Genomic DNA, 14,272 nt, shown 5'->3' with positions numbered 1-14,272 from the left:
CTCATGCTTGATGAAATTTACTGAGCTCTTCTGATAAAGGATGTCACATCACAGAGGAATTCATCAAGTGGTGCCAGTGCACCAAGGAAATGCAACAGAAAAATAGTCAGCTGAAAGAAGAATTACTGACTCTAGAATATGGTCCCCATGACAGCTGTGGAAAAACACCATGACCTCACTTCTCTCATATACCAAGTAGTAATAGAAGAGATATAGCAGTTTATGGCACCCACAGGTGTCAGATGAAGTAAGCAAAAGATATCAGCAGTGACTGACAATCACATACATCAAAAGGTAATAGATAATATTGAAGAAGAGGTGTACTGGGCTTTAGCATGAATCTCTGCTACCATCAAAGTGCACCAAGAAAATGGACTCCGCCAACTCAAATATATCCAGCCTCCATCAAATGATAACACAGCATCTGACCAATGCAGGTACAACCAACTCTTCTACCAAGTAAAATGTCTAACAGAATAACAGAAATTTGGAGGATGGAGGACAATATGCCAGTCTATTTTCACTGGTGTACATGTTGTGTGCTACTGCAGTGCTAGAATAAAAATGTCTGATGACTATTACACAGCAAGATATCAACCATCACAAAAGTCCTATTCATGTAAGTCAACTGCAAATATTATAGTTGACTTTCCAGCTGAAAGTCATTGCTTAATCTTGGTCAAGATGACTCTTCAATATGCCAGTCATTCCATGTTACCATATAGAGGTACTAGCTGCTTACCACCCTTACAATTCAAGAAAACTAAGAAAGTCAACCATATATGGAGATCAGACCATCACACATGAAAAACCTCCATGGATGACAGTTATCAAGATGGCAGTAAATCTCATCAATGTCATCATGAAGGGCCAGACAGTCTATGTAATAGCCATTTAAGGGGTTTCTTTTTCTTTAATATTGAATGCTTATCATCACCAGCTAAAGAATTTTGTGCTCTATGATACAAAAGAAACTGTGCTGAAAGTTGCAAATTGGACATACATCCATCTGACAGGAGCGTACATTACAAGAATAATTATCAAAGTCAGAACACGGCCCTTTGAATTTGTCATTTTAACATAATGTAGTCATAATGTTATTTTTGGATGGGACTTATTGGAGATATTACAAGCAATTGTAGACTGTGGAAGATCAGACTTCCAGATTGACAATAAAAATAACAAGTACACGAAACAAAGAGTGCTCTGGCCAGTTGCTTGCCACTGGAGACATTGTTTCCCACCATCATAAACGAGACAAGTGCCAGTTGTCAATCAAGATGCTCAGTTAAACTGTCAACCTTTTCATGATGGCAGAAAGATACTCAGGCACACAAAACAAATCTACATGCTAGCAATGTTCATAAAAATTGTAGCTAGTCAAGGAGAAATTTGGAGCAGTAATTGTCACAAGCAGCCACAACTCACCTCTTAAGGTATGTGGGTAGAGACAGTTGAACCAGTCTGACAAAGACAGCTTACTGTCACCAACAAAGAATCAAGCTCCATTCTCAGTACAGGCAATGCAGGGGAGGAAGCTACTATCAAAATGCAAAAGGATCTGGGCTGATCAAGAATAACATTAGTGAGTGATAGCCATTCTTCATCAGTTTTAGGATGTCTTCAGAATCAGAGTAGAGAAAAGACAGACCTAGCAGCCCATGATGAAGCACCACATCAACACTGAGGATCATCCACCAATTAGTCAGCACTCATCAAGGGTGTTGCCACATGAATGACAGATGATCTGAGAGAAAAGAGAAAAGGTACTGCAAGATGACACAACTGAAACTTCAGAGAGTGTGTGCAGAAGAAGGGTGCACTGACTACTGCCAACTGAACAAAACCATGAAGAAAGATGTCTGTCCTTTGCCATGCACACATAACACCCCAGTGCATTTGAAAGGAGCAAAGTATTTCTCAACTATGGACATGTAGATAGGTTACTGACAAAACGAGGTTGAAGAGGCTGACCAGCAAAAGCCTGCCTTCATAACTGCTAATGGCTCAATGAATTCTTTTTGTCAAAGCCATCTGAAAAACATGTAAGTTGACCAACAACTGTGTTGAAGTTCGTTTAGGCTGCAGGTCTCTGTATGAATAAAAAAAAGTGCCTCTCCATTGCCCAAGAAATAAAAGTCTTGGGATGTCTAGTGAATGGTGGTGGAGCAATCCAGGTGCACAGAAAATAGCAGTCACAGATTTTCTGACACCTTGGCACATCTGTGATGTAAGAAGTTTGCTTACAGTGTACTCATACCACCAGTTATTCATAAAGAACTTCTGCACAAAGGTACTTCCTTGCAAGAACTACTGCAGGCAGATATCAGATTCCCCCCAAAAAAAGTGCGAGGAAGATCTTTCTGTGTTGTTAAAGGGATGCTAACGTATCTGTTTTTAGCATTGTATGATGAGAATGCAAAGACAGAACTTCATGCCAATGCTAGCAGCTTCAGGATAGGGTCTGTTCCTGTAAAAATTCAGGTAGGTGCTGGAAAGGTGATAGCTTATGCTTTCACAGTACTCTCCAAATCTGAGAATACCTACTCTACAACTGAGAACGAGGGGCTTGCACTTGTTTGGGCCACCAGCATGTTCCAGCAGTGTTTACTTAGCACCACTCACTATTGTGATGGATCATAAATCTCTATAGTGGCTGACTAGCCTGAATGAGCCATCAGGTGGACCAGTGAGATGGGGAATGAGCTTCAGCAGTACAATGTCACAATGGTTTATAAAAAAAAAAAAAAAAAAAAAAACAGATGCAAACATAAGGATGCTCACTGCCTTGCAAGGACTCCTTTGATGGATCACAGCAGTGTGGACCAAATCTCTGTTATCACTGCATTAAATAACATTGCTGCTGAAATGAGGGAAGATTCAGCATTGCTAGAAACCATAGAAGCCTTGAAAAATGAGGAACCAGCAATAGGAACATTGTACAGGGGGAAATATGATCCAGTGGGGTGGAAATGGTTGCTTGTCATTCAATCTCAACTGCAGGCAGTGATTCTGATGTATTTCCACGATGCTGCAACGTCTGGTCAACAAGGATTTGTGAAGACTGTAGGCTGAAACAGATGCAACCATCACTGTTAGGTCTCCAGTGACCCATTAGATAGTATGTGAGCCACTGTAAGGAATTTCAATGATGGAAGCAATTGGCACACTTGTCTCTGGAGCATCTGGTACCAATTCTGCCTGCAGCATTGCCATTGCTCCATACTGGAATCGGCCTCTTGGGGATGCTGCTGCAGATGAAAAACAGGAATAAATGGACAATATTTCACACTAACTATCTCACCTGATACGCTGTCATCAAGTCTGTGCTGACTAGCAAAGTTCCAGAAATGCCAAGTTCCTTGTAAAAGGCATCACTTGAAGCACAGAGCACACTGTGTGATGATCTCTGGTTGTGGAAAAGTGTTCCAATCAAGACTAGTATCAGGTGTAATTTCACTTTGCCCACAGCTGAATGGTATCAATAATGTTTTAATAGGAGTGTAGCAGATATACTCTCAATGTAAGTTGATGTTGAACAGAGAGACTGGGATACAATACCATTCATCATGACATTCACATACAACACAGTGAAGCAAGACACTACATGCTTCAAACCACTCTTTGCGCTCTGCAGTCAAGAGGCCAAAATGACAGTGGATACACTGTTCCAATTTCAAATGGATGACACTCAGGATGACTAGTTGAGGCACTTCAGCACCAGAACTGAAGAAGCAAGGCAGCTGGCTCACATACAGAACCTGGATGCTCCTGGAGAAAGACTGAGGGCACTATAATATCAACCACAGCCCTGGAGACTTGGAATGGGTTTTTACACCTGTGCTGAAAATGGGGCTACTGCAAAAGTTAATAAAGTGCTAGTTTGGGCTGTATCATAGCCTTTGTTGCTTGATAGATGTCACATATGAAGTCAAGAATTATGACCCTTCATCAAGAAGGCAAAAGCATAGAGATAGAGATTTCACACATGTTCTCCATATGAAGCCCAACTACAGACTAGAGGTGCAAATTGACAATGGGAGGTTCAAGGAAATTGAAGACCCACTTGGTGATTGCAAAGCTTTAATGGAGGGACTACCTTTGATATGCATCATAGTGAAGAGGATGTAGCAAAATGAACTGAATCTGAGAATCCCACCAGCACAGCCATACAGAGAACCATTGTCAAGATTTACATCCAATGTTCTGCAATCAGCTCCAATGAGAACTTCTGAAACAGCAGTTCACTGTTTCTTCAGGAGAGCGAGCAATGCTATGAGCTGTGGTGTATGTAATGTGGTCTAGTGATTAGCATCATTGATGATGTGCTGCAGGTAGTTAGTTCAAACCCAACCAGTTACTTGTATTTAGGATTTATCATTTCTGGAAAGTTTTTGAAATATCATGTATCTGTAATGCTTGTGTATTTGATGTTTTTGGACTTGACTGTGGTTTCAACATGACAGTATGTCTAAAAATATGATGTATTTCATATGAATACATTGCTGTTTGCATTTTGTATGATCAGATTAATTTTGAAGTTACTTGGCCTGAAACTATGTAAATCGTATTTTATGCCAATTTTGTTAAGCTTAAGTAAAGAATATGTATCAAAAAATCTAAATAATGTCTTTGCCAGTGATGTTCTTCAACTATAATCACTGATCTCCCTCTCTTGCATTTGGTAGGAAGAGTAATCATCAATGAGAGTTTTGTGAAGTTAGTTGTAAAGCTACAACAGGTTTCTCTGAGGACATAATGAATACTTAGAATTATGTAACCTGTGTGAGCAGATAAATATCAAATTAATGTGCTAGTTGTGTAATATTTGTGATCCAGTTGTCTGAGCATTCTAAAATGCAGAGGTGTAAAGGAACAAATTATTATTATTTTGTAGCTGAGATGACCCAACAAATCAGAACATCTATAAAAATTACAGATTTAGTCATACAGGAAAATTCAAGACTATCATACCCCAGAGATGAACACAATAAATCCGAAATAAAAACCAGATAATTGACAAAATTCTACATTTAACAAAGTGGGCATGTTGTTCAATTATATTTAAAACTGACAAACATCCATGCAGTGAATATGTCATGAGATAGATATTCATTAGTGAAAGAGCATATTACAGAGTGCAATAAATTTTGACATAGGAAAGGGTATTCATTGCACACATATATAAATTTATGAGACCCTGCACTACAGAAATGCTGCATCTATCAAGTTTTCTCATCACTGAAGTAACAGATAATATTCTTACCAGACTGCCCACTGTCTATACTGTGTGAACTCTGTGAAGTTCCATCCCAGTGAGAGGTAGAATTATGTATAACAGTACTTCTGTGTTTTCTCTTCACTGAGCTGCTCTCTAGAAATAAATAAATAAATAAATTGTGAAATGTGTTATGCTATAAGAATTAATAGCTATTGCATCATATGAAATGCTTCTCACTACAAATAATAGTATTTAGTTGATTATGTAATCAATGCAATACTTAATAAAGTATTTTGACATTGTTTTTCTTGTTAAAACTTATTTAAACCTTCTGTTCAAACTCCAGTGTTATGAGAATTACTCATCTTTCCTCATGTGCTTGTGTTTGTTTGAAGAAGGGCGAAATGAGGGGGAGAAGATAAAACATATGCTTGCAGATACGCCCATCCACACTTGATTTCTCAAAATTAACAATTTGTTTCACAAATGAATGCAACTCTTAATAAATCTAAAAATATATATTCTGTATGCAATAGCTGGTGGATTTGGGGTGTAGGGAGACTTTACACGGTGCCAATCAAGCAGCCTGAAATTCCAAATTACTTTATTATGACCCTCCACCATGGCTCAGTACAGGAAGTGGCAGCATGACTGAGACATCCAGCAGCCTCCTGCATATTGTCACCTCACAACATTGACAGAGTGCAGCATCAGGTAGGAAGTGGCTCATGACACAACTGCTCCATGCATTCATGGCCAGCAATGGCCACTTGTGTTGTGGCATGCCTCATACACCCTATGCTCTCCAGCAGATGGAAGGCAGGTGACATTATGGCAGTGACCCATTACTGTACACTAATGGCTGGCAACCTGCTTTCCAGATCTGAAGCCAAATGTGGTGACAGCTCCAGGTGCTGTGGTTTCAGGTTAGTCTGCCCTGATGCAGAGTTAAATTATAGAGCCGAAGCATCACAGTGTCATGGTGATAGAGCTGTGCTACTAACAGAAGTGACTTAAGTGTTAAATTGCTAGGTATTTATATGCATCTGAGCTGTGCCTGATCAGGCTTTGCTGTGCGATATGGCACATATCTAAACATTTTGGTTGAATGGTAGTTTCCTAGTCCAGCTGGTAGTCTCTGACCAATAATGCAGGATGACAAGGAAATTTGCAGGGAGTCCATTACTTTTCTGAAATGACAAATGTAGATGTGAAGGGGTTACGATATGCCTGGTGCACAGTACGGTTTCCTCTCTCAAGGTGATATGATGTGGATGACAAGAACCTTGACGGCAAGTATACCTGCCCTCAAGTTTTCATGCCATCCAACATGGGATGATGCCACATCAAAATGTCCCACAAATCTGGATATTCCATGATTGTACCAATTGACCAAATGGAGACCCACAATGAAGCTCATTCCAAACTGTCAGGCACTGATAATGTTGTCTCACATGTGCATGCAGCATCTCTGTGTTCTTTACTGTACCCACTCAAAATCTGATATTGTTCACACCCATTAAATGCCCTGCCAGGCCTGGTAATAACACCAAACTTGAATAACACTAATGCACTCTTCTGGTCAACCTACCTGTCACAGAGAACTGCTGCTCTAACAATTTACATACCCACCAATGGTGTGTAAATATACAAAATTACATTGTCATCTGACTATGTCGTCTGGGAGCCTGACAACTTTGTCTGGTGTTGTACATGTATCTGGACTCTGAAAACTTTAACTTGGCTCAATGAGTTACCCCAAAGATAAACCCACATGAAATTATGGAATGGAATGCTAGCTTGTTTTACCTTTAAATTACTTACATTTGACTACATGTGCAGTGAAAATAAAGATTTTCTTAGGTACTTTAGTAGTTCTGTTGTATGTTCCTTCAAACTGAATTTACTGTCAAGTTGCAGACCAAAGAATTTAACAGTGTAAATCTCTTCTATCTGCTTGTCATCAGAATTTGTGTACACTGTGAGAGGAAACCTCATAAAAGCCCTCAACTGCATATAATGTCTCTTTCCAAAGTTTAGTGGCAAAATATTGGTTAGGGACCATTTGTTAATGTCAATTTAAATTTCATTAACTTATTTTTCAAAAACTGTTATTGTTTTGATGATTATTGCAATGTTTATATCCCCTAAAAACAAAACAGACTTGGCATCTGGTAATATTATTGGTGAAATGTCAAATCTTTACAACACCACATGTAATTAGTTACCAAGTGGATGCTGATGGATAGCTCAATACAGGAAACTTTCTTATTGACATACTACTGGTATGTTTCCCATCAATTTGTATCATTTCCTGTTACACCATAATAATCTAATATGCTTAAATGGATATTGTGATTAACACATTAAAATGCTTTTCACAGATAAAATGAGGTACCTCTAGCCTGTAATTTACGGTCTAGTCCATTATGTACATTCTTGCTGTATGTGTAAATAGCTCTCTCAATATCGGAACCCATTAAAACTCTAAACAGTGACATTATATTATTTGTAGTCTGAGGGTTAGTTGTGTATCACCTTTTCTAAAATTTTAATGGATATGGTAAAAGTGGAACTGTACAGAAAATTGATGATATCTCTTTATCTTCTTTCTTATTCTGGGGCTCAACTTCTTCAGCATATTTAAGCCAATTGGGAAACATTCCAGTGATAGACAATTGATTACACAAATAGCTTAATATGGTGACCATAGCTCCAGCAACTTTTGATTTTAAAGATTTTATGATTGAAATTACTAGTTCTGGTGTACTCATGTTACTAAATGGTCTGAATAGTCCATGGCAGTGAATACTGAACCCAACAATCCCATAGTTTCAGTAATAGTTATGAAATGCTTGTTAAAAAGGTTCACACCACTGCACACACCTATTTCCAGTGTATCATTTACTCTTAGAGCTAGCTGCCACTCCTCATCTCTGGTTTTACCAGTCTCCTCCCTCATTGTATGCCATATTGTCACCCTTTTGCTGTCTGATGTGACCATCTGTATTTCATTATGCATTTGCTGTGATTACTATCTTCAATATTTTGCAATACTCATTTTGATTAGATATAGTGTCAGTATCAGAGCGTTTCCGACTGGGCTTCTTGTAGACTTTGGTCTACTCTGTGTTGCCTTTGTAGGAAAGTTGTTTTCAGAGAAGATAATGCCACCATTAATAAATGTGTTGTATTTTTCACTCATCTCATGAGCAATGTATATGTCACTTCGGTTCATGTCTTTGAGGAGTTTGCTGCACTAATTAATTTTTATCTTAGTAGATTTTTATCCAGATCAGTACCAACATTTAACATATGGGACCACACTACATGGTATAAATCGTCATTTTATACTGGTTTTGACACCTAATTTTATTCATTAGACCTTTCTATAAACACATTACCAAAGGCTGTTTTTGAGCTATTAGCTACTGTAGTTGGGAAGTTCACTGTAGGAATGAAGCTGATTGACAATGCTACTGGCTGTAATAAATTATTACTGAAATAATTTCTACAACAGTATATTAAAATCACCTGCAACCACTAATTTTTTCTTTTTTTAATTTTTACTGATAAATAGGCCAATAGATCCTCAATGTGATTTAAGAGCAGATTAAAATTATATGCAGGTGCTCAGGACACACTTACTATTATAAAGCATTTATTATGAAATTAAATTTCTGTTGAACATACTTACATATGCTGTTCCAAGGAAACATTATTTATTTCTATACTCTTAAGAATATGAACATTCCTGATGAATGTGCCACTCCTTCTTCATTTGTGCTTTACATTAGTGAGATGCTAAACTAAATCCTGCAACACTTGACATATCTATACCAGTGGCAATATGAAGTTCAGAATGGCAGTTTATGTAAACTGAGTTTGATGATTCTAAATCATCAGTGCAAGTAAGTATGTCATTGTTTTTTGATCCTCAGTCATAGAATATTCTAATGCAAGCACTAACAGAGACATAAGTGGATCAAAATAAAATTTGGATTGATTGCTGAAAAGTTTCAAATAATGTCTGATTGTACTGGTGGAGTATGCTAGAATTATCCTGTTTGACTTCTTTCTCAAGCTGAATGTTTGTTTCAGTTCAAATCTCTCTTAAAATATGGTTTTCTCTTGTCCTCCCTACCCTAAAAATATGCCACTCTGACCCCTGTAACAACTGGTATTTTACTACTCATGACATTGCCTCCCCCCCTCCTTAGGTTTTCTGCTATTAGCACAGCCAGTTTACCCTTTCCTTTCCTGTTGGTGCAAAAGCTATTTCTAGTATAATTGCATCTGCTGATCGAATTAACAGGGACCACACAAATGTGTAATCCTACACTCAACATAAGCAGCTATTCTGACTCACAATTATCTCCTCTGGCAGAAGAGTTCAAATGTGGTCAGTCATGATATCTCAAACCAGATACAAATTAAACACTGGTATCTCTTTACACTGATACTATCTTTATCAGGTCACACTCAATACTGTACTCAGGATCTCTGTCAGTACTATTACCCACCCCATCCGCTATAACCATGGTGTTTTCTTTGGTGAACTCCTACAGAGTGATCTTATATCCTCTGTCACCTGAGACAGACCAACACTAAGTTGAATAAAATTGTTGACCTGGTATTCTGATAATAGTTCATCTTTTAGCAGTTAGCATGTGCAGGAAATGAAGATTTATGTGGTAGAAGTAAAGATTAATAGAGACTTTTCCAAGCAAGCAACAACCAACAAAAAGTGATAAGTGATGCACTCAATTATAAGAATACATTATGCCAGTTTTTCCCAGTTTGTTCAGCATGTGGAATGATTTTTTATAGTCATCTCACCTTTCAACGCCATCTCAATCCCTATCTATAATAATTAATGTAATATAACATTAAAATAGGAGAGGGAGAAACTGAACTTTTTAAATATATCTAAAAACACAGGTGATGTGACTTACCGAACGAAAGTGCTGGCAGGTCGATAGACACACAAACATACACACAAAATTCAAGCTTTTGCAACAAACTGTTGCCCCATCAGGAAAGAGGGAAGGAGAGGGAAAGACGAAAGGATGTGGGTTTTAAGGGAGAGGGTAAGGAGTCATTCCAATCCCGGGAGCAGAAAGACTTACCTTAGGGGGAAAAAAAGGACAGGTATACACTCGCACACACACACATATACATCTGCACATACACAGACACAAGCAGACATTTGTAAAGGCAAAGAGTTTGGGCAGAGATGTCAGTCGAGGCGGAAGTACAGAGGCAAAGATGTTGTTGAAAGACAGGTAAGGTATGAGCGGCGGCAAATTGAAATTAGCGGAGATTGAGGCCTGGCGGGTAACGAGAAGAGAGGATATACTGAAGGGCAAGTTCCCATCTCCGGAGTTCTGACAGGTTGGTGTTAGTGGGAAGTATCCAGATAACCCGGACGGTGTAACACTGTGCCAAGATGTGCTGGCCGTGCACCAAGACATGTTTAGCCACAGGGTGATCCTCATTACCAACAAACACTGTCTGCCTGTGTCCATTCATGTGAATGGACAGTTTGTTGCTGGTCATTCCCACATAGAAAGCTTCACAGTGTAGGCAGGTCAGCTGGTAAATCACGTGGGTACTTTCACACATGGCTCTGCCTTTGATTGTGTACACCTTCCAGGTTACAGGACTGGAGTAGGTGGTGGTGGGAGGGTGAATGGGACAGGTTTTACATCGGGGGCGGTTACAAGGGTAGGAGCCAGAGGGTAGGGAAGGTGGTTTGGGGATTTCATAGGGATGAACTAAGAGGTTATGCAGGTTAGGTGGACGGCGGAAAGACACTCTTGGTGGAGTGGGGAGGATTTCATGAAGGATGGATCTCATTTCAGGGCAGGATTTGAGGAAGTCGTATCCCTGCTGGAGAGCCACATTCAGAGTCTGACCCACAACTTCTTCACTTTTGAAGGCCAGACATAGCAACGATTAAAGGGAACAGCCATGGGCACCAGGATGGCCCCCTCGTATGCCAACCTATTCATGGGTCACTTAGAGGAAGCCTTCTTGGTTACCCAGGCCTGCCAACCCAAAGTTTGGTACAGATTTATTGATGACATCTTCATGATCTGGACTCACAGTGAAGAAGAACTCCAGAATTTCCTCTCCAACCTCAACTCCTTTGGTTCCATCAGATTCACCTGGTCCTACTCAAAATCCCATGCCACTTTCCTTGACGTTCACCTCCACCTGTCCAATGGCAAGCTTCACACGTCCGTCCACATCAAACCCACCAACAAGCAACAATACCTCCATTATGACAGCTGCCACCCATTCCACATCAAACGGTTCCTTCCCTACAGCCTAGGTCTTCGTGGCAAACGAATCTGCTCCAGTCCGGAATCCCTGAACCATTACACCAACAACCTGAAAACAGCTTTCGCATCCCGCAACTACCCTCCCGACCTGGTACAGAAGCAAATAACGAGAGCCATTTCCACATCTCCTCAAACCCAGAACCTCGCACAGAAGAACCCCAAAAGTGCCCCACTTGTGACAGGATACTTTCCGGGACTGGATCAGACTCTGAATGTGGCTCTCCAGCAGGGATACGACTTCCTCAAATCCTGCCCTGAAATGAGATCCATCCTTCATGAAATCCTCCCCACTCCACCAAGAGTGTCTTTCCGCCGTCCACCTAACCTGCATAACCTCTTAGTTCATCCCTATGAAATCCCCAAATCACCTTCCCTACCCTCTGGCTCCTACCCTTGTAACCACCCCCGATGTAAAACCTGTCCCATGCACCCTCCCACCACCACCTACTCCAGTCCTGTAACCCAGAAGGTGTACACAATCAAAGGCAGAGCCACGTGTGAAAGCACCCACGTGATTTACCAACTGACCTGCCTACACTGTGAAGCTTTCTATATGGGAATGACCGGCAACAAACTGTCCATTCACATGAATGGACACAGGCAGACAGTGTTTGTTGGTAATGAGGATCACCCTGTGGCTAAACATGTCTTGGTGCACGGCCAGCACATCTTGGCACAGTGTTACACCGTCCGGGTTATCTGGATACTTCCCACTAACACCAACCTGTCAGAACTCCGGAGATGGGAACTTGCCCTTCAGTATATCCTCTCTTCTCGTTACCCGCCAGGCCTCAATCTCCGCTAATTTCAATTTGCTGCCACTCATACCTCATCTGTCTTTCAACAACATCTTTGCCTCTGTAATTCCGCCTCGACTGACATCTCTGCCCAAACTCTTTGCCTTTACAAATGTCTGCTTGTGTCTGTGTATGTGCAGATGGATATGTGTGTGTGTGCGAGTGTATACCTGTCCTTTTTTCCCCCTAAGGTAAGTCTTTCCGCTCCCGGGATTGGAATGACTCCTTACCCTCTCCCTTAAAACCCACATCCTTTCGTCTTTCCCTCTCCTTCCCTCTTTCCTGATGAGGCAACAGTTTGTTGCAAAAGCTTGAATTTTGTGTGTATGTTTGTGTTTGTTTGTGTGTCTATCGACCTGCCAGCACTTTTGTTCAGTAAGTCACATCATCTGTGTTCTTAGATATATTTTTCCCACGTGGAATGTTTCCCTCTATTATATTCAGCCATTAATTTGAACTTTTTAAATGATATAAATAATTTGTTAAACTGTAACACTCCCATTTACCTCCACAGTAGTCATCGTGTGCAGTCTGAGGAGGAGTGTTGCCTCTTATACTACTTTCCCATGATGCCACTGCACTATCAACAGATGGCAAAGCTGAACAAAACTGTCTTCCATGGATCAAACCTTCTGCTTGAATTTCGATAAGAGGAATTTCTGAAAAAGTATTCTATATATTACTATTTTAACCAACAGGCAAACAATTATTTTGTATTACATTGATAAAAATAATGCTCCTAAAATAGTTGTAGAAAACTTTTAAAAATAAATTATCTGGCTCTATGTATAAGTTTAGGTGCTTGAAATGAACCATCTGTTAAATGTGACTTGAAATTTTATCATCATTAGCAAGCAGTTCTGTTTATTTGCTTTAATATTTTACAATGCATATTTACACATAGATACTCACTACATCTGTAGATTCTAGATCTGCGGGTTAATAGAGAAATAAATCCAAATAATCAAAATAAAAATCACTATTAACACCTATGAGAAATTAAAATTTTGCACTAGTCTGGGATTTGTATCTGAGGAACTACTTGCAAAGACAATTCTCTTCTAACAATGGATACTCCATGTTGGAAGGTCAACAATATTAGGAAAAGGATAGATTGCTTCTCACTGTATACATGAGCTGTTGAGTTACAGACAGGCACAAGAAAATGTGTGCGCTTTTTTTGCTGAAGAAGGCTCTGGCCAAAGCCATAAAGTGTAACAGTCTTTTTGTTGTACCTGTCTGCAACTCAATAGATTATCTCTATGATGAGTAGCAATCTACTCTTTTTTACTATTAAAAAAAAAACTTGATCACAATCACTCGAAACCAGTCACCGTAATAAATAAATTGTGATCAAGATTGTTTTTAATAGTAAATATTTGTAACAAATTGATCACTGTCACTTCCATAATGTATTCAAAAGTAATTAATCTACTCTTTTACTAATATTGTTCTGACGGACCTATTCCAGCATGTAAAGTAGATCAGCTCAAAGCTGTAACTTGTCACTTGTTTCTCTCCACTCCTGTCAGGCTACATATAAATTAATAAATTGTTCCAATTAGATTTAAGACTGAATCCAGTGCATTATTTTAAATTATTACAATTCCATTGAGGTGAATACTCTTGTAAAAAGTGCAACATCTCATTTTGGTTACAATCCTGAGATGCTGATTAAATCAGATTCTCTGTGACTGATTTATTTGAGAGGTCTTATTCCTACTGCATTATAGGATAGCCCATGAAGATTTTCATAAGAATGACAAATATTAGTTTTAGTTGATTTGTGATGGCTCATATCTGGAATTGTTCTGACTACTTAAGTCACATTTATGTGTAATAGCCTTGACTGAGCCTACACTTTTAACTGCTCACCATCATTCAGCAGAACATGTTCTTATTAACAA

General features: G+C 39.4%; 1 protein-coding gene across 1 annotated transcript in view; it reads right to left on the bottom strand.

Moving 5' to 3' along the window:
* Positions 1 to 14,272, bottom strand: part of LOC126471289 (glutamate receptor-interacting protein 1) — a 445,652-nt gene that overhangs the window by 84,144 nt on the left and 347,236 nt on the right. Inside the window, exons 12-13 of the mRNA XM_050099408.1 lie at positions 12,872 to 13,024; positions 5,267 to 5,374 (exon numbers count right to left, since the gene is read on the bottom strand). Coding sequence (XP_049955365.1) covers positions 5,267 to 5,374; positions 12,872 to 13,024 — 261 coding nt within the window. The remainder of the gene's footprint in view (positions 1 to 5,266; positions 5,375 to 12,871; positions 13,025 to 14,272) is intronic.

This window comes from Schistocerca serialis, chromosome 3, assembly GCF_023864345.2.
Source record: "Schistocerca serialis cubense isolate TAMUIC-IGC-003099 chromosome 3, iqSchSeri2.2, whole genome shotgun sequence".
Classification (NCBI taxonomy): domain Eukaryota; kingdom Metazoa; phylum Arthropoda; class Insecta; order Orthoptera; family Acrididae; genus Schistocerca; species Schistocerca serialis.
The sequence above is the reverse complement of the archived record's forward strand: the minus strand, read 5'-3'. Positions and strand labels throughout refer to the sequence as shown.